The 26,135-nt window shown below is 44.0% G+C and overlaps 1 protein-coding gene across 7 annotated transcripts in view; it reads left to right on the top strand.

Moving 5' to 3' along the window:
• SAR1B (secretion associated Ras related GTPase 1B) overlaps window positions 1–26,135 on the top strand; it is a 368,801-nt gene that overhangs the window by 246,239 nt on the left and 96,427 nt on the right. For all 7 annotated transcript variants that reach the window (XM_085617978.1, XM_085617982.1, XM_085617979.1 and 4 more), the window contains one exon: window positions 23,151–23,270. In XM_085617978.1, the coding sequence (XP_085474104.1) occupies window positions 23,151–23,270 (120 nt within the window). The remainder of the gene's footprint in view (window positions 1–23,150; window positions 23,271–26,135) is intronic.

Below are 26,135 nucleotides of genomic sequence, written 5' to 3'. Positions count from 1 at the left end.
AGGTACTAGAAATATCCCCAGATATGTCTATGTTGCTAGTAGCACTAATCAGTCCTACTTCTGCTAACTTAAGTTCATCCTGTAACCTCCGTAGCTCCTCTTTTTCTCGTCTGTTTACTCTGAATGAATAAGAGATAGTTTCACCCCGGACCCCTGCTTTCAATGTATCCCAAACAACCTCTATTGATGTGCTATTAATGTTTTCTGCTAAGAACTTGGGTATCCAATCTTTCATATGAATACGATACTGAAGGTCGTTCAGTAGTGCTTTTTCGAATGACCACAAAGTAGGCTCTGATTTAGCTAAGCTAATAGTCAATGTGCAGAAAAGAGGGTTGTGATTAGATAATACCCGGGGCAATTTAACAGTTTGGGAGTTCTTGATTAATGAGTTAGAAAGTAAGATATAGTCGATTCTGGTATGCGTGCGATGTGGGTTTGAATAAAATACCAAAAATATTATGCTGAAAGGGAACAGAAAACTACAACCAAGATTTGTAGGTCCTTATGTAATTGAAAAATGGTTGAGCACATTGACTTATCAACTAAACCTACCCAAGTCTCCATAGATACGCCCAGTGTTTCATGTTTCACTACTGAAAAAGACATCACAAGGACTAAGAGTAGATAAACCCTCAAAACCAATTCAAAGTGAGGGACGAGTAGAGTTTGAAGTAAAACAAATCTTAGATTAAATAGGTAAGAGTCTGGAAGAAAGAGAGTAAAATAATAAAGGTAAAAGGCTGCGTGATTAAAACTATACTTCTATTAATAGTTACAGACAAGGCTTACCATTACAAAACCACGAAGAAAGGAGAGGGGCACATGTCACCAGAGAATAGGGTAGGTGCAAGAGAAAAAATGTATTAAGACAATTGATTAAAAACAACGTAATTAAAAGAAAAGTATTTGTTACTAATAAAGGGTTTATTACAGTTCCAAAAAAGAAAAGTACATCTGGCAAGGACCAGATGATAGCGAGTGAAGAGAAGACCAGAGAAGGAACCGAATTCAAAGTGTGGCAGTTTCTTCTCCATCCCCATCCCCCCCCTGTGGATTCCTTGGCAAGTCACGAGCTAGTGAACGTGCTGCTGGGAAGCTATAGTGGAGCATTGGGAATATACGTCGTTCTGCTCCTGTGCATCTGAGGTTAAGACACCTTCTGACATTTAACTTATAAGTCTCTAGTATATGGTGCCAATGGTACCCAGGGCATGTAAGGCGGAGTGTCCCACCAGGGCTGTAGCACTGGCTGTGCCATCCTGTAGATGACAAAGTACAAATTGGCTCATAGCCTGCCACTACATCCAGGAAATGCCATTTCGACTTCGTCATTTAAACCAATGGCAAAGCCCCCACTTCCCTCAACAATATATGTAAGTCTCCCCTAAAGAAGGCCTATCGAGCCCTTAGGCAGGGTGCTGTATATCATTGAGTAGGACATATTTTTAAAATGTCCTGACAGTGAAACTTCCAAATTGTTGTTTTTGCTTTGGAAAAGTTAGTAGCCCCATTGACTAACACAGTGTTACCAGCTGAGATCTCACCCCCGGCTAATTTCTGAATAGGACTACTGAAATGGGTATTTGATGCCCAGGTCATTATCCCAAGTAATGTAGCTTTTAAGGAAAGGCAACTTTTAGAAAGTTGGTACTCTGTTACCTCATTTGTCCAGTGGCCACACACAGCTGTTGACCACCAGGCAGCCTTCTGCCTTCTTGGGGAGTAGTGTGAATGACTCTCAGGTTCATGAACAATAGAAGCCAGCTATAAGGAAAGGTGTTACCTCCCCCTTGCAGGAAGCCACTCAGGATGTTGGCCTAGAAGACAAGCTACAAAGGTGGAGCCATCTTTGGTGGGCAAATGGCGGTCACATTCTTGAAGGGCTGCCTCTTTGTTCAGGTAGACAGGCTGGTGGTGGAAACAGAGAGGGGAGACCAGTGTCCAAGCCAGTTTTTTCGTGGGCATGTAGGCCACAGATAGCCACACCTCTAGTGTGGGCTATTAAGCTCCTAACATCAATGGAAGGCTTCAGACATCTTGGGAGCTGGCAGAATAGTGTACTCTGAGATTGCTAGATGCCGCACATAGCCAGAAGGATTCTGGTAGCCCATTGGCTAGTAACCACACTATCCTCCCATGGCACTTTCTTGGCATAAATATGGCATCCCTGGCACCCTGAACCTCAGATCATGATGGAACTGGAGAAAGGACCGAAAAAGGGCCACCCTGCTGAGCCCTGGACCTGGCAAGAGAGCCTGCACCAAATGCTGGACTGCACCTGCTCCACCTACTCCACCTGGGGCTAGCAAAGAGAGGAATGTGCCTGTGGCTCCTGTCTTGTGGAAAGGTCACTCCCGAGCCCTAAACCAAAGCAATGGTTCCAAGTGTCAATCAACTGACCTTCAGGAGCCAGCACCAGGGCTGAAGTAGCCCATTCCAATTGACAGCCAAAAGTTGCACCTAAGTCTGCTTAATTCGAAGGTGTCATCTAATTCCATATTGGTTGCCAAATAGAGACACCAACCTTCATCAAAGGCTACCACTGGACCCGCTGTGTACATAGCTCGGTTGCCCAGCCAATGCTGGCTCAAAGAGGACTTTGAGGGACACGGACCACTGCAACAAAGTCACCCCACCTTATCAGCGGACTGAAGGATAACCGCAACAACACCCCTTTCGACTTCGCAGCACCCAGGGCATTTTTTGGCATCCTCGGGCAGGAGTAGCTGAAACCAACTCTTTCAAACTTGACAAAAGTTTCTAAAGTTTACTATTACCAATGCTTGTTTGCGCTTTGGACTAAAAAGCTGAGATTTACGTTTTACCTGAAAGTCTATACCTCTGGAACCCTCTAGTGGATTTTGCTCATCTTGGTGTCTAAAAATTCATCAAAATATATTGTAGTTTTTAGGTCTCGCCTGGCGAACGCAGCGCGAAGCGCTGCTGTCGCCAGCGAGATCTATTGTTGCTGACTTGCCTCGGAAGTGGGACAGGAGATGTGCACGCGCAGGCTTTTGGCGGATTTGAGTTGGTGTACGCGCTTACAGCCACGCGGCGTGCACATCTCCTGTCCCCCTTCCCTCACAAGCCAGCATGAAGTTTCACTTTCGATTGCCATTAACCCCATGGTCCCCTCCACAGTCCCGTGATTCCCGCTTCCTCTTTAACACAAGAACGTCTGGATACCTGCCCCCACAAACCAGCCCTCCCGCAGACGGAGCTCAGGCAAGAGCGCAACTTCTGCCCCCCACCCCCATTCCTCGCCACCTCACCTCTGGGGGCAGACTGGTCGCGGTGCTCTGCCGGTTGTTGTTGGTTCTCCGGCCCCGGCCCTTGGGTGCCTTCTTACCCTTGGGCTTCAGAGCGGCGCTGCTCTCCAGGCCCGAGCAGAAGAGCTCGGCTATGCGGACCTCCATGGCGCGGCTCCGACCCCCGGACTCCCCGCCCCCCACCCGGCAGCAGCGGTTCAGTTCCGCAAGCCCTCTGACACCAGGCCGGAGCCGGGCCTGCGAGATACACAAGGGGGCGGGGCCACAGCGAGCGCACTGGAGCATTTAAAGCACTGCTTTGACTGGCACTGATTTCGATGATTGTTGCGGATCACATCAGACTTGCACAAGATCTCTCCCAGGATTCCTTCCAGGTTCCGAGCGCACACAGGTGGGTGGCTGAGCGCTATGCCGTAAGAACGGGCTCGCGCACTGATAAGAAGACGCCGCGCTGCTTTTCATCGCCATCTACCGGTCGCTGCAGGAATAAGGTAGTATACCGCGTCTCTCAACCATGCACTTCAATGAGTAATTAGTAAGTAACCTTTTTTTTTTTTTGGCATATTTCTATAGCGCGAACTCCACCCGAAGGTATTGGAGCACTTTACATAGCACCGTATTTACATTACACATTCGGGCTCGGGGAGATGAAATGATTTGCCCAGAATCACAGGATGTGGACGCGACCTCGAGGCTCAAACCCTGGTTACCTGCACCAGATGCGGCAGCGCAGCCGACGGACCACATCCTCTCCCCAAAACCTTCAAGATCCGAAGCGGGTGCCAAGCCCAAGGGCCACTGACCCTTTTCCGATAGGTAGCTACAATGGTTTTCACTGTCCATATTTAGGCTGCATTTAGGCTGCGTTTACTGCTAGTTCATTTGTACCATTACAAGGTGCAATGTTGCTGTCCGTCATCGTGTGCACAGATAGCTTACCTTTACATACTTGAAATGTATGTCCGCAACAGACAATGAAGAAGTATTGTATTGTAGTTGCATTTATATAGCGCCCACTACCCCCAGCGAGGCATCGAAGTAGGTGCTTTTTTAATGTAAAAGGTATACACTTGAGATATTTGTTGTATTTTTCCCACGTTGCAATAGATAGTATACAACATACTCTACTGATCTACAAATGACTCCACCACCTTCCCTACAATGACATACGCTTTTGTTCACAAGCCATTTCAGACCTGCACGTTACCTTAGTACCTGGTCATTATCTTGTTTTCCTTGCTGACAACTCCTTCATCCAACACAGAAAGAAGTAGCACGGTAACCGTTTTACCGTGCCTAGGACGTCTTTTTTACTGTTCTGTTTTTTCGGTGCTGTGGCCATTGCTGTTAGGGACTGTCCTGTATGTTACGCAATCGAAATACCTCATGTAAACGTAAAATAGCTTTGTTTAATATTCATTACGTACGTTATGTGAGTGTGCACCTGTGGTTTCAATTCGTTAACGAGGATGACTCGGTAGTGAGTCAGCGACGTAAAACAGAACTCCCCTTTTATTGCTTTCCCATCATAATTTTACCTTCTTTGGAACTTTGATTTTTTTTCTGTGAAAGATACGTGTTTTATTAGTAGCACACATAATATGTCATATGGTTGTAACCTTGACCTCTCTGAAGCCAGCTGTTTTTCTGAGTGTAACTTCTGTTGAACATTATAACTGAAAAAGGATAACCTCAAAATGTAAATGTCAGTGTGCTGTATGGAATTCAACTGACTAAATGAGGCATTTTAAGGTTTTTGCAACATAAACTTCTACAACAGATATCCAGGTGCTTTTACAATAGGGCGCCAACAAGTCGACACCTATTGCTTCAATTGTAGGGAAATATTCAAGATTGTGTTATCTTATCTATTGACCAAATATAAATCAAAATAAATAATACAAAGAAGGGGGTTATCTGAGGGAAAAGGACGAAAACAATGTGCACAAAATGTTTCATACACTAACGTGCACATATAAATGTAACATATGAATTCAGTGCATTTAACATCTTCACTCGTGGGAAAGGCAAATATCATAAACAAAATTAGGTTATGTAATGAAATCAGATTATATGTATGATGGTTTTGTAGTTCTACACTTCTTAGCATACAGCTGAAAGTCCCAATATGAGGAAGTGCACAGAACATCTATATAAAAGCATTTGCAGTGCAATAGATCTCGCATTTACACAGGTTTGAGCTATTGACATTGTAAATGACAATGCCTTTTATTTTTGTTTTCATTTTTAAAACATACATAAAAGGCATTGTCATCTACAAAGCCAATAACTCAAACTCTCGCAAATGCGAGACCTATTGCATTGCAAATGCTTGTTTGAATTAGTGTTGGATTTCTTTTGAGTTGGATGACTTTCTTCTTTCGTTGTTTGGTGCTGTTAAATGCTTTACACTAGTTCCTTTGTTTTGTGCTGTTAAATGCTTTACACTAGTTCCTTTGTTTAAGCCTTGCTGCTCGAAGCCACAACTACCCAGGGTTGAGCTTAAGGTGTTTACAAATGAGCCTGATTGGATCTAAGACAGTTTTGCGAGTGAATTACACTGTAAGGTTGCACAACAATACCATATAATACACCACAATCCTCAAAGGAGCCCCTTCCTGTGTTGGCTCCAGATGTCTGGGTTCCCTCCTTTGCTCAGTGGCCTTGGCTATCCCAACCCTGGTACAGTGTGACCACCAATTACCAGATGCAGAATTTCTTCCCCACCCCTTCCTCCTCAGGAGATGAATGAAGCGCTGTTAATTACTCCTTTTGTTTGGTGGGGAATTTGTCCCCATGTGCTGGGGAGAAGAGTAATTAACATGGCCCAGCATGGTGACAAAATGCCTGGAATCTGATTCTGAGCAGAGAGAGAAATATGACAATTCTGGATGACCCTTAAAATGTACATGTATGTTCCTGGGACCTCTGTATTCAAACTTGGTGCACATGTTTCACTCCAGCTTGATACTTTCCTGGACTTTATAGGCCTATGGGAGTTAAAACTGCACTTTAAGGCATATTTCCCACTATCTGTATAATACAGTGATACTTCAGATAAACAGGTAAATCCTACCGACCTTACCTCTGAGTGCCGACGAATATTATAAGGCCTATCGCTGGTCAACATCTAACCTTGCAAAGTCCTCTCTGCACCAGGGTAACGGGCTGGTCACAATGGTGGTCTTACACATGCAGCCTGCACACTGGTGCACACATGTGTACCCAGTGTACTCCTGTGTAACCAATCAAAAGCAAAGTTGCAGCAGCCTTATCTTAAAAGGCAGAGTCTGGCTCACTACAGTCGTCTCACATGCGAAGCCCACACATATGTGCACACCTGTTCATGTGTAACCAGCTAAGTGCCACTACCCAGCTGAGTCACAGCAGCCTTGTCCTAAAAGGGGCGGACACTAGCTGTAAACACGTGCAGTCCATTTAGTGAGACTCACCCCAGTAAAAACTCCAAAATCGGATGATCAAAAAGCAAAAAAATGTTGGCGGATTAAATAGGGGGAACCCATTTGCAGGAGAGGGTTTGATTCATTTTGACTTCCTGACTTACACCATAGGTACAAACTCGTTTGAGTGTACTGTCATAATGATGGATTTATATTACTCAAGTGAATACATCTTACAGCTCTCATGGTATCTAGAAAGTCTTTCCCAACATTTTCATAGGTCTCATATACCCTAGCTTTATAATTGCCTGCACAAGAATATCAAAGGAATCCCAGCGGTCATGCCAACTAAGACACTATAATGAAAAACTATTTCATGCCTACTTTAACTCTCTTACAGCACCTCCAATATTCCCATCTCCATCACTTCTTGTCCCACTTGAGTTCCTCACTTCTCCTATTCAGTCATACCTGCCACATCTCTCCTGCTATTATCGTTTCTCCTTCCACACCCTTCGTTACTTCCACATTGACTTACCACGCCACTCCTTCTCTCACAATCTGTCACAAACGTACTACATCATCATCCTTATTATTTGTGTTTTTTGCACAGTTATTTTAAATAATTGCAATAGCATTTTGGTAAATAAAGCATTAAGAGTAAAGTTTTAAAATCTAGGAAAATAAAGTAAGTCATTCAGATTTGCCGATTAACGACTAAGAGAGTTTATCTTGTTTAATATGATGTCATAAACCTTACACAAACGGTTTGTTAATTCTGCATCACACCCACTTATTCAGGCTATCTCTTCTACTCTACATCTCCTGATATCTAGATGTAGAAACACTGCACTCAAGAGGATTTGCCTAAAGTGTGTAAGGCCCCAAAAAATGCATAAAATATGGATTAAGGTTTCTATATTCAATGTGCAAAAACTGCATAAGGGATCTATTCCATCTGTCGGACGTCCCCTAATGAGAAACTGACCACCCTCCAAAGTTATCCCCTTCAGCTCCATACCCCCACTATTTCTTCCCTTCTTTTCTTCACTCCACCACTCTGAATGTGAGCCTCATACACTGACTCTATCCTTCCTTCTAATTCGTGTTTCCCTTGCTAAAAATGACCTCCCTAATCCTCACACCCATTATCATACTCATATATCTTTGGAAACTAACTCCAAAACGTCCTCTTCCTGCCACACTGACACCAGTCAATTCCTCAATTCCCAATTATGCCAGTGCTCTCCTTCCCTATCCCCTGTTTCTCATTTCTCTTCTCGTCATCTGCTTGTTTTATTCCACCAAAAGTAAACCTGTAACAAAGTATTCCAACAACTTCCTTGAGTCTCTCTTTACCCACATCTACAGAACCTTCTAAAACCTCTACTGAGCACGTTTGAATTAGATAATAACCTGATGTTTCCTCCCCTTGAACCTTACTTTATTATCTAGACGCTCACACAGACTTCTTACATCTAACCATCTCAAAAAAAGCATATTCTTTAATGGAAGATCAGTGAACAATAATCACTTTAATATCTACTAAATACTATCTTATTCTAACCTGGACCTATTAATCACAGAAACCTGGCTAAGTGATAGTTTGGCCCCTATCCTGCATAGAGGATTGTAGGCAGCTAAGCCAATTTCTGTAAAATACTGCTTCTGTTAAAATAGGAATCTCTTCAAGTCCAATACTCTCTATCTCAAGCCATCAAATACACATTGTTTCTGATGTACCACCCTCTCCCACACAACTTGAATTCCTGATTTTACATTTTAGACTTTTTTAAATCGTGGTTGCAATACTTTACTGGTTGAATCTGTTTACTGTTTGAATCTGTTTACTGTTTGAATCTGTTCCACTGGTTCCGTGGGGCTTTCACTTCCTGGTTTTCCTGCCTGACTATGAGAGTTGCCATTTTGAGACCGTACGCTCTCTAGTTGCTGGCAGCATCTTAGCATAAAGATGCGCGCTGTGCGGACGTGCCGTTGGCGTGCCCGTCTGTGCCCGTCAGCGTGCCGGAAGCGGCCAGAGCTAGCCATGCTTCCCGGGACAGGTTGTGCTACACTAGCTACTAACTGCAGGCACTCCATTCGCGCCCTTGCCCTCATTTTAGTAGGTGGGACTTGTCTGTGTTTCATGACCCCATCTGTTTAACATGTGGCTTTGGGTTGGGATTTGGATCTGGGGGCGTAGCTTGCCCCAGGCCCCCGTTCAGGGTGGGCAAGTCGTTGCCTTTAATTCACGCTGCCCTGATCAACTCCCGTTCGCTCAGGAAGCACCATCAAGATGTTTTTGACCTCCTCACGGATAAGCCACTTGATCTCCTGTTTATTACAGAGACATGGCTTGATGAATTCTCTAATCCTGCTCTTGCGATGGCTATCCCTGACGAATATAGGGTCTCCAGAGTGGACCTCTCAGAGGGGAGAGGGGGAGGGGTGGCCATTATTTATAGGGACTTGTGGGTCCTCCAGCGGGGTGAGGCTATGTTATGGGGAGATAGCAAAGCCGTGGATTTCAGTATTAGTTTCTCGGCACACTGTACCCTGGCAGGCTGTTTAATCTATAGACCCCCGGGTCCGACTGGGGCCTTCCTTAAGGCACTGGGAGATATCATTGTTCCCCTGGCCCTTCGCTTCACCCACTATATTGTTCTTGGGGATCTGAACATACACCTTGACCATGTAGCTGCGGGGGACACTCTCGAATTCCTAGACACATTGAATCTTGCCCAACTTACCCAATGGGTGAGCCTCCCAACGCATCTTGGGGGACACATCCTCGACCCAGTTTGTTCAAATTTTCCCATTTTGGTCAAAGATCCACTCCCAGTTTCCTGGGCTGACCATTTCCTGACTTACTTCTCCTGGGCGATAGGTGGCATCATTCCCCTGCCAAGGCCCAACTGCGGACCGGCCTTTGCCAAAATTGACCCGCTTGTGTTTAGCCAGGCCCTGGCGGCGTCCAGACTAGCCCCCCCAATGACCTTGACGGGGAGCTTGCACGTTTCACAAGCCGGATCTCAAAGACAGTGGATTATTTATCCCCTGCCGTCCCCCCATAAGCACTCCAGGGTTTCTCCCTCTAAACCGTGGTTCACAACTAATTTGAAGGTTTTAAAACAGGAGTGCAAGAAACTGGAGCAAGTTTGGCGGAATGATTTTTGCCCTTTGGCAAAGCTCTTCCTCAGGACAAAACAAAACATCTACTATAACACCATAGCCCATGCTAAAAGTCTTTACTATTCGGCTTGTATCGACTTAGCCAGGAACAATACCAAGGAAATATTTTCCATTGTTCAGAGCTTTATGGCGCCCAAAGCCCAACTGTGTACGCTTCCATCCTCAAATGCCTGGTGTGACAATCTCTCAAGTTTTTCTATAGGAAAGATTTGCACGATTCAGGCTTCATTTAGTTCCTGTAAATAGGACACCAACGCGCCCTTGGCGTCAGAGGCCTTAACTCTTCCTGACTCGCAATCTCTGCCTGCCTTTGGTTCTATCGACCTACCTAGTTCACTCACAATTCTGAAGAGCCTGAAATCTGGCTCTCCCTCAGACCCATGCGCTGCCAGACTTTTGGCCAACGTTGCAGAAACTGTCAACCCGGAAGTCAATAGACTCGTTAACATGTCTCTTCAGGAGGCTTATGTACCGGCAGCCTGGAAGAAAGCAAAAATTCTTACTCTATTTAAAAAGCCATCGCTTGATCCTACGAGCCCAGGAAGTTATCATCCCATCTCTCTTTTGCCCAGTGTGGCAAAGGTATGTGAAAAAGTGGTTACTAAACAGCTGACTGAGTTAATCGAAAATGGGAGCCTATTGCATCCTGCCCCGTCCGGGTTTAGGGCCCCGTATAGCACCGAGGTGGAGCTGATGGAAGTGGCGGAGGCCATCCGAGACTGTTTGGATGCTGGCGGGAGGGCAGCCTTGATTTTGCTTGACTTCTCGGCAGCATTCAATACTGTCCCTCATTCGCTGCTGCTTACCCGACTTGCGGAGATTGGCATTTCTGGCATCGCTTGGGGCTGCCTTAAATACATTTTGGAGGGCCGGTCGCAACAGGTATGGCTCCCCCTCTCCTCGTCCTCGCTTCAGTGGGCATCTACGGGGGTCCCAGAGGGGTCCTCCTTGAGCCCCCTCCTTTTTAACATTTATGTCACTCCCTTGGTCCAATAGGCAGAGGACCTGGGGGCTAAAATTATTTCTTATGCGGACGACGCCTAGCTCTTGTTCACTTGCTGGAAAAAGTAGTGCTCCACCTCCTCTGCTAATAACTGTCTGACCAAAGTCTTTCAGTGGCTGGCCTCTGCACAACTTAAATGTAATGAGGAGAAATACAAAATCATCCTGTATGGAAAGTTTTCCCCTATGTTTGGAGAAACACTCTGGCCATCTGATTTTGCCATGCCAGCCTCAACAGGGCAACCTGCCGAAAACCTTGGGGTTTTGTTTGAAGAGAATCTTACGTTCACCACCCAGATCGAGAAGCTAGCTGGGAATTGCTTCGGGCTACTCAAAACCCTTTGGAAATTCCTTCCACTTCTTCCTAGGGCCGCTAAAGAAACAGTCACCCGAGCCCTGATTTTATCCCGCTTAGATTATGCCAATGCCTTGTATGTTGGCATCCCTGGATACCTGCTCAACAAACTGCAGGTTGTTCAGAATGCGGCTGCCAGGCTCCGCTTTAACGCCCCCGTCAGATGCAGTGTGAGACAGCATCTGCGAGCCCTTCATTGGCTGCCCTTTGCTGAACGGGTTAAACTCAAGTCCTTAGTTATTGCTCACCGTGCTCTGCATGCCTTAGGCACAATCTATTTACAAAAGTGTTTCTCTTTTCATACACCTACTAGACATCTGCGCTCCTCCGCACAACTCTTGGCTAATGTTCCTCGCTTATGAAGGCAAAGGTTGGGGGGCAGCTCCTTTGCCTTGAAAGCGGCCTTAGCCTGGAATTCGCTGCCGGTCGATCTGGGGAGCATTCAGGACCCCACTCTGTTTAAGAGAAGCCTGAAAACTTTTCTCTTTGTTTAATTTGATCTCTGCACTCCTCTAAGGTTCGCACCGGGACACTCCACAGAGTATCCATGCGCAATATAAATAAAAATAACATAACATAACATTATGTTTCCGACGTCACCTTTAAACATTTCGGATCTCTGCGTGCTTGGACCCTTGAGTTGCAGAAGCCTGAATGCTCTGATTCAGAAGTGAATTCCTCTCAAGTCCTTTGTGACTCTTAAGCAGAGCTCTTCATCTCAAAAGCCGAAGGCCTTGAAATGTATCAGGACGTGAAAACAAAAAATTGTAAACAAACCTACTTATCCACATTGCTTACATATAAAATTGGTTACCAACTGATGATACTCTTCTTTAAGCACTATCTCTCAATGCTTTTACAAACTCTACTAAAGCTTGTGGATCAGCATGGTCACCATCAGATCGCTGAGCAAATCATGAAGAAAATCCCCCTTAATAGCTCTACAGTCTCGTTGCCAGAGCCCATATCAATCACTTCTTGGAGACAGCACTTTTTCAAAGGGATCTTAAAACCTCCTACATCAAACGTAATCTAAAAAGAAAAAAATAGCAAAATTCGAGCCCGAAAGGCCCTAGTAATAGTTAATTGCCCATTATTCTGCAATCTTATTAAAAAATCTGCCATTTGGCAAATAACAAAATTCATAGAAGTAAATCATGTCCTCTTGGGCTACACAACTCGATTTCACTCAGGAAAAGGCACTGCAACAACACTGATAGCCACATGGGATGACATCAAAGCTACTACTAACGCAGATGAAATGTTGACTTTCCTGTTACTTGTTCTTTCCTCTGGCTTTGATACTATACTATTACTTTCTGATTCTTTGGAAACTTGACAATTTAGGTATCCAAGGAAATCTCTGAAAATGAGTTACCATATCTGATAGATACCACATCATATCACTTATTTGTGCCATTTACCTCCACAGCGAGTATCATTCAAGGTTCGACCATTGCTCCTCTTCAATTCAGTGTATGTCTTAGCACCCCACTTCACCTTTTACCCTCCTTTGACCTTCTGCAGCTACTTTGATGGCACACCAGTCATACTAAAGCTGGAAAATACATCAGATCTTGACAGGTGTTCACTAGTCATTGCCCCAAAAATGTTAACCACCCTAATTTATGGCACAGCTGCATTAAGAAGGTTAGGATTAGCCCTTCACTGATGCACTTGAATGTTTTTATGAATTGGAAGGGGAAGTATAAAGCCCCCTTTATGCCCTTCAGTCTGCATCTTATTTTTGTTATGGGATTGCATATCTTTGGGGAGTAACATTTTATGATTTTGTGTCATCTAAGCAATAGTCGTTTTAGAATTCCAGCAAAATCGATTTTTAATGGTTCTAGCCTAAGCACATTCATAATTTTATGACAGTACACAAAGGCTAACATTATACATGTATCTTCTATTGCTCCTATTCACAGCAGCCACATCTTGGAAGTTAAGTAAGATTCGAAAAACCAATAAAAGTCCAGAACTCGCAGCATTCTTCTTTCTTTTGTTGTCGCTGCTCACAAGATAAATACCCGCACTATATCTCTGGTGATTGAGATAGATGAGTGAGAAATATGTCATCATGTATGTGAAAGTGTAATGAGTTTACACTAATATTGTGATTCTTTAAACATCACCTAGGTCTATTTTTCGTGAGACATTTAAATGATCCACCTTATTTCTTGGTCGAGTAAATGCGATGTATTCATAGTTTGGTTTTTTAGCTTTTAATTCAGTTTATTCATAGATTTTTTGTTCTGGTATGAAAAATCTTGGTTAATGCTTCTTCAGCTTCATACTTATTTGGTAATGGCTTAGTACGAGCAGACCAAGCTGCGATGCACGCTTCAAGGCGAGAACCATTTTGTTTACAGAGTCATCTTTTCATTATGCTTGTACGTTTTATTTAATGTCTGATTAGCTGCATCTCCCATTTAACAGCATTTTAGACAAGCATGTTAATTAGAGAAAGACAGTTTATTCTTACATGCTGGGTCACCATGTCCTAGAAGACATGATGATGCATTTTGTCTTTTAGGACATGATGCACCATTTAAAGGAAAGGCTCCTAGAGGTCATTGGTTCAGCATGCGTGTGACATCACACGTACATGGGGGCCCTTTTTGTTAATTGGAACAGTAGTTTAAAAAGAATGGAACCGCCATTTTAGGTGTTTGGGAAGTCATCAATTATGTAGAAGTGACAGTTGAGCAGGCAATTTGTGATAATTCCAGACAGAATCTCGGAGGACCCAAGAAACTCTGCTATAGCGGGTAACATTTAGAATTATGTGGCCATGGCTTCTGGGAAACTAATGGGGTCTATCACAGAAACTGTAGACAAGAAAATTGAGGATTTGTTGGCCATTTTATGTCAAAACATTGTGGAGGCGACTGTTAAGCAAGGAGTGAGTGGAGGGAGGGAGTTGGGTTGAGTTGGTTGGGTAAAAAGGAAAAGAGTGGCAGAAGAGGCTGCTTCTCACATTCATCTAAGAAAGAAAGACAGGACTCTGCAAAAGACACTGGAACAAATCTGAACGGTGGACAAGGTGCTTTTGGCATCAGGAATGTGCTAGTAAAGATAAAGCCGCAGATGTGGCAGGGATTGCACTTTTATGCTCATCTGAATTTGGTTCAGATCAAGACTTAATTGTTATTGATCAGAGAGGAACTCCTGATGAAGCAGGTAAGACCTCAAATAATCACCTGGCAGGCCCTCTAGGAAATGACACACCTTACCTGATCACTCACCCCCTGTCTCCAGAGTGGACTCCATCAATACATGTAGCACAGTAGGTGGGATATTGGTTGAGAAGGGAGATTCCAAAGGAATTGGGAGCTAGGCTGAGATCACAATGGCTCAGCCCTACAAACCCAAATAGGGTAGATTTGACTCCTGAATTGGATTCAACAATATTAGCCTTTATTAGCAAGAGTGAAAAGGATCCATGCAAAAGTTTGGATAAGGGTTTAAAACCATGTGAAGAAGTATACCGGGTCCATTAACTGACATTTATGTAAGCATCTTCGGCTAAGTAAAAAAAAATGCCTTTGGATGAAGAGGAGCTGCTCCAGCGGGTGCAATGACCTAGTTATATATTAGTCAATGCTAATACTGCACTTTCATCTGAAAGATACAAGGGTATAGTCCTGAAAATAGACCTGAAACTGGTTGACTTAGCAAGCAATGAAAGAGAGCCATTGTCAAAGGTATATCTCTTTGGGGGTGACTTTAATAAAGAGATGGTTAACTTTGAGGGATTGTTCAGCTCAATTAAAAAGTCTCAAAAGGATTTCAACCTTTTATTTAACAATAGAGATTTTTCTAGGAAGAACAAGGGGTTGGTTCCCCGGCCGATTTCAGGACATTGTTGAGAGGTTCTTTGCGCAGGTCATTTTAACACTTATACGGATACCATACTAGGGGATTTGAATCCTATCATGGGTTTTTCTTGCGAAGGGAGAGAGCTCAGGGAAGTAACTTGAGAGGAGAAAGTTGTCAGCACAGAAGCTGTGTTGAGTTTCTTGCTACACCCTGCAGATATTTCTATAAAGCTGGCTGGACTACTATCCCAATATATTTTAACCTAATAACTCAGGACTCTTGGGTCTTAGAAACGGCTGTAGGTTACAGGATAGAATATTTGGGTCAACCAATCCAGGAAAAATGACAAAGCGATATTCAATTTGCCAAAGAGGAAATAGTATTTTTGTTAGAGGAAAGGATAAGGGTATGCATCCTCTCGTAAATCTCAGAGATCTGAGTGATTGGATAGTTTATCATCATTTCAAGATGGAGGGGATTCATCTGTTGGATTATGTGTTATGAAGGGGAGATTGGTTGATAATATTAGGTCTGAAGGATGGTTATTTAACTATTCCTATTTGAGGATCATATCAGACATTTCTGCAGTTTTGTCAGAACAAGAGGATATGGATGTGCAAAAGCGTTCCTTTTGGTTTGTCTTCAGCCCCAAGGTGTTTTACAAAAGTTCTGTGCTCAGTTGTTTCTTGCTAAAATGCAGAGGTATAAGATTGATACTCTACCTGGACGATATTTTGGTTATGGCTCAGGATGCTGAAGTGTTCAAACAGCATACCCAAGTCTCGGTTATTATAATAGAGTCTCTAGGATAATGAGCAGGAAGAAGTCTTGTTTGGTCTCAAGTCAGGAGACTCAGTTTCTAGGTTTTGTAGTTCATACGGTTCTTGTGAAGTTGAGTCTACCCAAAGGGGAATTAAAGAAATTATGCAGGAAAATCCAGAGAGGTTTGAATCTGAATACTATAGCTTTGCGGATGTTGGCAAGAATTTGGGTTTGCTTTCTTAAACAAGGCAGGCAATGTTTCCTGAGCCACTTCATTATTGTGCATCACAGAGATTAAAGATAGTGCATTTAGGGAGAAAGACAAAGTATTTTGAATAGATAAGACTGATGTAAGAGTCGAGAGAAGAGTTACAATTGTGGTTGCGTAATGTAAATGCCTGGAACGACAGTGTAATTTTTGGAGATACAATTGGATTGAGAGGGATTGCAGTATGTCAGTTATTGATTTCTAAAGACACCCTCATAAACATATGTCTGCCCAAACTCTTGCAGTGTGAGCATAGGAAGTTATGAATGAGGCTAGTGTGAATGTGAATGAATATGGAGTCCATTTTCTGAGGGGAGTATCTGTCTCTAGGGCTTTCATACAAGTCTGCAAGACATATTAAAATTAACTGACTGAGCGAATTAATCTATGTTCAGGAGCTGTTATTTTAAGTTGTGGAAAATGTTATATACAAGTCTAAGCAATGCTTTAAATTTAGATAATTTTAGCCTCTGTGCCTTGTCATAAAATTTAGATTTTCTACGGCCAGATGGGCAGAAAGTCTGGATTTGATTAAAGACATTGAGGCCAAGATTATCCCGCTCTTTTTGCCCACCTTGATTTTTTGTTTTTACAGATTAATAGGTTAGAAAAAATGGATTCTAGTATGGATCTGGACTAGATTACACACGGACTGTTTTGTCTGTTCATCAGCTGTTATGTATTTTTATCTTATTGTGTTAGTAGTATTGGAAGAAGGAAGAGAGCTGCAACATTCTGGATTTTTAAAACATTTTTTTACTACAGTTCCAAATATCTTCCATTTGTTGCTGCTGTGAGTAGGGGCAATACATGATACAAGCATAATCTTAACCTCAGTTTCTTTAATCTAATCAAGATTATCGGCCCATCTGGCTGTGGCAAATCTACATTGTGGTGCACTAAATTGTTTTTATATAGCAGGACCTTCTGGCCCCAGAATCCCTCTAGATAGTCTTGAATGCCCACATCCACCTTCTGAGGCAATTATTTTTTTCATCGCATCAGCCCATAGAGTGAAGCCTGGGCCGAATAGGACTTTAATTCCACCTGCATTGTCCCGGTGGGCTGGAGGAAGGGCAACCCCTGGTGCCTCTATCATTTTTCCCTGGTCCCCGACGTTGATTGCAGCAGGCTTCCAGAAAAAAAGGGAGGGAGGGGCGAGGTAGAGAAAAAACAATTAGGGAGGGTGCAGAGAGAGTGGATGAATGGATGGAAAAATAGAGATTTCACTAGGAAATGAAGGATGCAGAGCTGGTTTGAGCATTGTTGCAAGGACTGCTTTAGTTCCCCAGTCAGACCCTGGTAAGCACTGGTATACCCTGAAAAGAGAAAAAATATCTGGGCAGAATATGCGGTCTGCAGTAAAAATATCAAAAGAAACATAAAACTGAATTCTAAATATGATTTGGTGATGATACGAGCTATCGCGGTCTATCTTTTTTATTTATCTATCATGTTTTCTGTTTATTTCCAGCAAAACATTTATAAAAACAAATACAGTATGAACATACATGGTGTTATAGCATCCCTCTGATACAATCAGGGGTTCCACACAAAGATAATCATGAACGCATATTTCCGCGATCAACAGCTTAAATATTTTGTACAGTAGAAGTTTAAGCAGTGCCATTGGGTAGAAGAAAACTGGTGCAACGCCCCCTGCCACAGTGTGTAGGTAAATTCCTTTGTACTTTATGTGATATCCAGCAATTCCTTTGCAAGCTGTGGTGTGGAACAAACTAAAAGGGGTATATCCTAGGGAAGCAAGTGTCTAAGATGGAAATACCAGTAACAGTGAATAAGAGAAGCCACCAGTGGTAACGGCAAGCATACTCATCACATCACATAGGTTGGGTGAGGGATCAGGCTGGTCGGTTTAAGGGGCTGTGTGAGATCAATGTCGGTCTCGAGGACCAGTAAACCGGTTGCCGTGAGCCCATATCTATCATATGAATCATAAGCAAGTAGGTTGGTTGGCCAGCGCCCTTACCCTTACCCTGGAAGGTTTAGTTTATGAGATGGACTTTATTTTCACTCTTTCGGATATTGTGCTGTAATAGGGAAACAAGAGCCAGAGATTTGAGCACAAATGATTCTGTTAGCTCACAGTTCTTGCTCTCACCCCTGAACATACCGGAACAGAAGCCCTAACTAAATGAGAGCAGCTCTTTAGGGAGCTAGAGTCCAGAGACAGAACTGCTGTATTAATCAGAGACCAAGCTACAACCTTTTTTTTTTGGGGGGGGGGGGAAATTTTATGGAGACATTTTCACTATTATCAATATACAGCAAGTTCACATTTGGCATATACATGTTCACAGGATGGCACACATCTCTCAGCTGTTTACCAAGATCTCCCATTTCCAGCAGCATCTATTTGCTTCTGTTTGGATTAATGGCACTGGGCTCTCATTGGGGATGTCTTCCATCCTCCCCATTGGTGTAAGCATGTTCATGCCAACCTCTTCCTGGGGTATGATTACAATCTGCTACGACCCCCCCTTTGTCTCATTAAGGTCTAGCCCGCAATGCCTATTCCAGGTATGCCAGATCTTGAAAAACAATTTGGGAAAGCCTCTCATTTAAACGTCACTTGCTCCACCCCCATGTACATGTCCATCCGACCCTGCACTCCCGCAAAGTTGGAACCTCCTGTGCTCCCCATTTCTTGGCTATATCTCTCTTGGCCACTGCCATCAACAAATTGCACAGGGTAAGACTACGTCCGGGCAGGTCTATGTCCGATGATATGCCTAGCAACACATATTTAGCGGGGAAACAGCCTTTTCATCGCAAGCGTTACAACATATGCCCTGTAGCAGGGGGTAGAGGATGAAGGATATAACTCCCAATACCTTCCCTACTGTTGCACACACTGGAGTTGGAATAGTAAATCAACCTATTCCAACTTCCAGCGCACCCCAACAGCAAGTCGGGGTAAAGATTTGCGTTACAATGGCAAGCGGGGTAATGGCATGCATTGTAACGTCATACAACCTATTTAGCGTCTTTTGGTAACTGAAACCCCAAAATCTCACTTAACTCTCCCATTAACTTGGCGCAATATCTTTGTATGTGCATGCATTCCCATAGGGTATGTATGAATGTACCGTTTTCTGTCATGCAGAGGAGGCAGCCGGGGGATTATGCCATTTTATGTAGTCGGGACCGCGTCACACATGTCCTGTGAAAGATTGTAAGTTGTATTAAGCGTAGCCTTAATTTGATTGCGACCTCCCTCAGGTACATTAGGGCCGCCTCCCAGTCTATGCCTTCTAGATCACCCAGGATGATCTCCCAGGGTCTCCTCTGGGCCTCTAAGTTATCCGGGTTAATGTTAATGAGGGTCTTTTAAGTCCAGAAAACGGCCTTCTCCGGTATCTTCCTTTGCAGGAGTCTTCCCTCTAACGGGGCAAACTCGGGTGCTTGTGATATCTATTCCCTCTGCGGTCCATGCATGTGTCACTTGCATATGCCTATAACTCTGTCTATCCCCCAGTTGAAATTCTTGCTGTAGGTCTTCAAATGAGATCAAAGTGCCTTCTTTTATCAAATCTCCGACTTTAGAGATTCCAATCATGTCAAAATCTTTGAACCCTTTCAGTTTCCCTATCTCCGGGAGTTTCGTACTTTCCCATAATCGGGTCTGCCTTGTTACCTTCTTGTTCCAGCCCATTTGCTTCTCTGTGCCCTTCCACGCCTCTAATGTCCTCTGGGTTGCCAGTAGCAATTGCTTAAAACCTTTCCCCCGTATATGTAATGTAGATGTGAGTGTATCTCAAATTGGCTATGCTCCAGTGTGTATGTTGGGTGTGATCTCGGCAAGTGTTCTCATTAATTTATTGCTACCAGATGTGCATCCCTAAGTATGACCTGAAATCCGGGAGGGCGAATCCCCTGTTGTTTTGCTTGCCTGTAATGTACAAAGCGTGATCCTTGGCTGTCCCCTATCCCACAGGAGAGTGCGCACCCCATTGTCTATTGCTTCAAAAATGTCCTCCGGGATCTTGTAGTGTGTGTTTTGCAAGCTGTATAAACGTTTGGGAAGCACAATCATCTTATACATCGCCGCTCTACCCAGTAATGTTAGGGGCAGTCGTCTCCACCTTTTCACATCTGCATGACAGTCTGCCACTACCGTTCTGATGTTACGGGTGAGGCAGTGCGGAATGTAGGTAGCTATGTAAACCCCCAAATACTTGAACCCTTCTGTGGTCACTTGCAGGTCTCTGGGAAAATCTTTCGTCTTACCCCACTTAATCTTGTAGGCTGTGTGTTCTCCGTACGTCCCCTAGCACTTGAAAAAGGGTCAGAATCGTGGATGCAGGATTAGTGACATACAAAAGGACATTGTCTGCATAGAGCGAGATGCATTCTTCCTCTCCCTCTGCCGAGAACCCTGAGACCTTCGGTGTGTTCTTATAAGACATGCTAGCAGCTCTAGGGTCAACGCAAAGAGCATCAGGGACAATGGGCACCCCTGTCTAGTGCCTCTTTCTGTTGCATATTCCCTCGACACCTCCCCATTAACTCGAGCCCTCGCCGTCGGTGACCTTAAAGCAGTTTGATCCATGCCCTAAATTTGGGACTGAATCCAAACCTCTCTAGTGTCTGCCACATGTAAGGATAGTGAACAGCGTCAAAGGCATTTTCAGCGTCCAACAATAGCACCATGTGTGACTCCATTCTGTCTTGGACCGTGCTTAACCAATTTGCTAGACGCCGTAAGTTCAACCTTGTAGCCCTGCCAGGCATGAACCCAGACTGGTCTACGTGAATAAGGGAGGTGACCACTGAGGCCAGTCTGGTCGCTAGTATGGAAGTTAGTATCTTCACCACCACGTTAAGGAAGGAGATCGGCCAATATGCCCCACAGTCCATTGCCAGCCTCCAGGGTTCATGAATCACCACTACTGTTGCTTTCCACAAATCGGGGGTAAGATGCCCTCTCTCAAGCCTCCCAGAAGATCTCAAGGAGATGCGGTCCCAGTAATGCTGAATACGCCTTGTAGAGTTCCGCCGGGAAGCCATTGGGTCCTGGGAATTTCCCTGATATTTGTTTGTGTATGGCTCCCGTCACCTACTCAAGCGTAAGCTCCACCTCTAGTGCCTCCTGGTCATCTGGGGACAGGACAGGGAGGTCTATCCCACTAAGGTATTCCTGGATCTGAGCGTCTCCCATCTGTGACTGTCCCTCGTATAAATTAGCATAGCACTCTGCAAAGGCTTTGCAATGTCCCATGCAGTAGTTAGAATGTGCCCGTCCATCTGGATAGTGGCCATCAATCTAGTTTCCGACTCCTTCCTGCCCCGCCATGCCAAGAGCTTCCCAGCCCTATCGCCCGTCTCATAAAGGTGGTGTCTCAAGGCAAGATACATCTGTTTAGCTTCTTGCGGCGCCAGCGATTGGTACCGACACAAGTAACCTCTATCCGACGGAGGACGGACTGGCTAGGGTCTTCACCCGCATCTTGCTCTAATTGCAGGAGCTTGTTCTCCAGAGCTACTATTTCCTGTGTTTCTTATCTTCTCTTATATGCAATTGTGTTTTGGCCTCTACCTCTTAGCACTGCCTTGTATGCCTCCCATAGAACCACTGCTGAAGGCATTGTTCCATTATTTTCTAGACAGTACACCGGTTTAACGCTCACCTCCTTCGCTATCACTGGGTCTCTAAGTTCCCATGCCTTTAGCCTCCATCCGCCCGTCCCGCCACAGGTCTCCCCGTCCACCGTGAGCCACAGGGGAGAATGGTCCGACAATCCTCTCGCTAAGTATTCCACCCCTTTGAATCAAGTCAGTTCCCCTGCTGGGACGAAAAAATAATCTAGTCTGGAGAACACCCGGTGAGCGCCCGAGAAGTAAGAGTATGTCTGCTCAGTGGGGTGATGTTGGCACCAAATATCCTGTAGTCGTAGGGTGAGGGCAAACTCTGCTAGCCTTGTGTTTCCCCTCCCTCCCCCGCACCCACCAGATTGATCCAAGACAGGGCCCGCCACCTCGTTAAAATCTCCACCCACCAGATGCAAACGAGAGTCCACAGCCAACAGAGCCTCCGTCACCCTCTCTAGTGTCTGTCATTGTAGTCGTGGGGGGCGCATAGACACTCACTAGCGTCATATCCCTGTGTCCCCACGTTCGCCGCACTGCCACATATGTACCGTTTGGATCAGACCATGTGTTGGAGAGAGCTACATCCTTTTTTAAACCCTGTGGGTGGCTGCCAATTCCCTGTTGCTGTGTTCCATTTGGCTAAAACAGCCCGGACCCGGAAGTCACTGGACTACCAGGGATAGTTTTTTTGCATGAAACTGAAAATCCTGCCTGTCTTTGTGTACTGTACATATCTTTCCTGGTGTGAAAGCCACACTAAACTAGACTGAAATACCTTACCTGATCATGAAAGAAGGCTTGGATACAACAATGTATTTGCTATATTGTTGCATTTACAAAGGTGCTGCTTCCATGGATACCGGTACAACTATCTGAGTAGGAAATAACCAAAGAGTGATGCTATTTCATTGTGATCAGCCAGGCATGGCATGCGCAGCATCCCAACTAAATGTAATGTATAACACACAAAAAAGAAAGGAAAGAAATATATACTAGTGAGAGGAAGGGCTGAGGTTGCAAATTAAACTGACACAAGCCTGGATAGGATGAGACATGAGCAGGGTGTGAAATTGGCAGGAAGTTAGGATGTTGAGGGAGGCAGAGGATGGGCATGGGTAAAAGAGGTCTAACTTCAGTAAGAGGAAAGGTACACTGAGGCAGAACAGACTGATACAAAAAAGTAACAAGAAAGGACATAGACACTAGGCTAGAAGGGGAGGAATATAAAATGGGAGAAGTGTGGGGACAGAAGCAAAGGAAGATTTGTGGATTCTTCATGGCATGGAGCTCATGTTGGGGTGATGTTTGTGATGTGCTGGTCGCAGTGATTCTCCCACCCCAAACTGCAGATATCAGTCTCAGAGCAGCCAAACTACCTACAACCAGAGTAAATGTAACGATTTCCTATTTGCAGGATTGATTTTATAATTACTCGAACAAAACATTTTTCTCTTCTCTAGGACTGTATAAGAAATCGGGTAAGCTAGTATTTCTTGGATTGGATAATGCTGGAAAAACAACATTATTGCAGATGTTGAGAGATGACAGATTGGGGCAACATGTTCCTACAACACATCCTAGTAAGTGCATTTATAAGGCGTTTGTCTTTATTCTTATGTCTGTGTATTTAATCGTATGTCTGACTTATTATGTATGTTTGATAGAGTTGATGAAGTCCCTCATAATTGTGAAGTGTTTTTAATTTTGTTGCTATGTTACTCAGGTTTATTGTAGAATGTCTCCTACTACAGTGGTCTGAGAGTTACACAGTAGAAAGATAGACATCTAAAACCTTCAGGGATCTTTAGTTTTCCTTGCATGGTGAACGCATGACAGGCAAAGCCATTTTAGAATTGAATTTTCAATACGAACGTTCTCTGCTAATGTGATTTTCTATTTAAAGGATAAACCTATTACCAGTTACTGAACCTTTCAGTTTTTTCATACTGGTCACATGCTCTTACATTTAGCCTACCTTCCTCTATACTAAGTGGAAGGCAGAAGCATCTTTTCACAGCATAGGTTTAAGTTAACAGCCCACTCCTCATGCCTTCCTTTTTTCCGATTTTGGAAAGAGGACATCTTTGCAAAGTGTGTAACCACATTTACCTGCATTAAAACTTTCTGGATACTGCTTTATTTTTCTCTGGTAGACAAGAGTTCCCACTACTGTTCCCATAAGACCTTCTGAGTAATTTGCATCTTCTCCACCTCAGAGGCTCACCTCAACCTTAGATCATATAATCACTGCTAAATTCATGGTGGTCTTCGGTAATGGAGGAAAACCATATCCCACAACTACTTGAATCCTTGAGGGGTTCTCTTTCCATTCCATTTAAACATTATACTGGATTTAATTCTCTACTACTGTCTTCAATCCTAATTTTCAGTATCCTCCCACACCCCTTTCCTCAGCACTGCCAGCAGGCACTTATCAGTCAGCACTTACAGCAGACATCATCAACCCCTATTTCTGCACTAAAATGTTATTGATCAGGTACACCCGCACCACTCTCCTTACTCCCCCATTTATTCCTACTCATTCCTATTCCGACTTTTCCTGTTGACTGTTCCCCCTCTTTCAGTCTTCTTTCTCCTTGGCCCCATTATCCACTCAGTCAACAACTCCTGTGCCTCTGCCTACCTCGCTCCATTCGATCGTCAAAATCCATGTGTCCCTACACACTGACACTGAGCACAATTCTTCAATTAGTCTACATCTTTAAGAAGCCTTAATATCACCACTTAACACCTTCAGCTGACCCTCCTCCATTTGTTCTTTAAGATCCTCTAAAGGATTGTTTTAATTGACCCACTGACTATCTCTCCACCTACAGTTTATGCTGCCCACTTCAGAGTTCCAAACGTTGCACTCCCCCGATACTTCCCTTTACATTTCCTACTTCAAATTACCACCACACATCACTGTCGCCTCTGCTCTGTTCTATTTCTGACTATACTCTCAACTTCCTTTTGCAATATAAACCACAACATTTCCATATCCACATCTCAGTTGGATATCTTTAGCTCTTCCCTCTCCCAACTCTTCTTCTACTTCACTGACCAATTCTTCTGAGTTTAAACGTGATTCTTGTGCAGTTTCTCTTCTCCATTCCTAGCTGGTCAGATCAAACTATTTTCCTCCTTCCTCTTCCTTCTACCTATCATCACAGACTGCTTCACAGCTGTCTGTCGTTAATGACCCTGTACTGTACAAAGCTGCAGTCGGGCAATCAGATGTAGTGTCCTTCCTCAATGGTATGTAAAACCATTACTGACCCTACATCATTCCTCCTTGAAGCCATTACACCTACCCTCTCTACATACAACTTTAGAGTCCTCTTTAGCAGCACACTGCATCTCTCCTGATTTGTAACCAGGACTGCCATAGCTGCTTGCCTGAACCTACTCAACAGCGACAACATTTGACGACCTCATCCCCGGCAGCAAAAACCTTTTCCCTACATTGCTGATTTACAGTCTTGATTACCACTGTGTCTTGCCCCCCACAATGTTCCATCAACCCTGAGAGAACATTATTAACATTGCCACCTACATGCCGTTCAGCCACTGGTGAACCATCCCCCTTTCACTTCTGGTATGAGGCACCATGAATCTATCTTCAAAATGTGGCCACTTCAAAACTCTTAACTTTAATTAGTCAATGTCCATGTCCATGTTATATCCCAGTACATATCTTGCTTCCAGCTTTGCTCCCAGGCCTCTCCCTACTAATCATCCGCAAAGCTTCCTCCACCCTATTCTAAGATCAAGTCATCATACCCTTTTCACCGCTCTGCTGGTTTGTGCAACCATAGATCTTACAGCATCCCTTCTATAATCTCACTCAGAGATACATTCAGAGTCTATGTTCTCTTTTCCTGCAGCCAGACGTGTGTTAAGGAGCATGACTTGGCCACTGCACTTGCCTCCATGTATGAACACACTGTATTGTCAATCTCGAATGCGTCGTGCTTGATGGTTATTTTACAATCACTTTTACTTTGAAGTTTGTGTACTGTCTGGAATTTGGCTATATAATCAAAATACAAATAAATCAAATAAATACCAATGAATATCTTCTTCCTTGCTGCTGGTCCTCCAGCTGTGCTACTAGTCACCATATCTGAGATAACATGTGGTTCTCTTTTTCCCAAAGCTGGTCCTCACAAATAGTATTTTGACTGTCTGGTACCTACCCACTCCATGCACCTATGCTATAGATGTGGTTGTGTTTTTTTTTACCTGTGTCAGTCTGCATCATCGGCACATGTATAAACCATTTTGTGATACAGGCAGTGTGGAGGTCCATGAACATAAGCAAATCATAAGTAGATGGCATCCTGGTTCCATCAATCTTCTGTGTCCACTCATACCATCTGGTATGGTAAAGATTCTCACAGATAGTGGGAGTAGCTGTTGCACATGTTCCGGGGTCTCAGGAA

Source organism: Triturus cristatus, chromosome 7 (assembly GCF_964204655.1).
Source record: "Triturus cristatus chromosome 7, aTriCri1.1, whole genome shotgun sequence".
NCBI lineage: Eukaryota > Metazoa > Chordata > Amphibia > Caudata > Salamandridae > Triturus > Triturus cristatus.
This window is presented reverse-complemented; position numbering and strand designations above follow the sequence as displayed.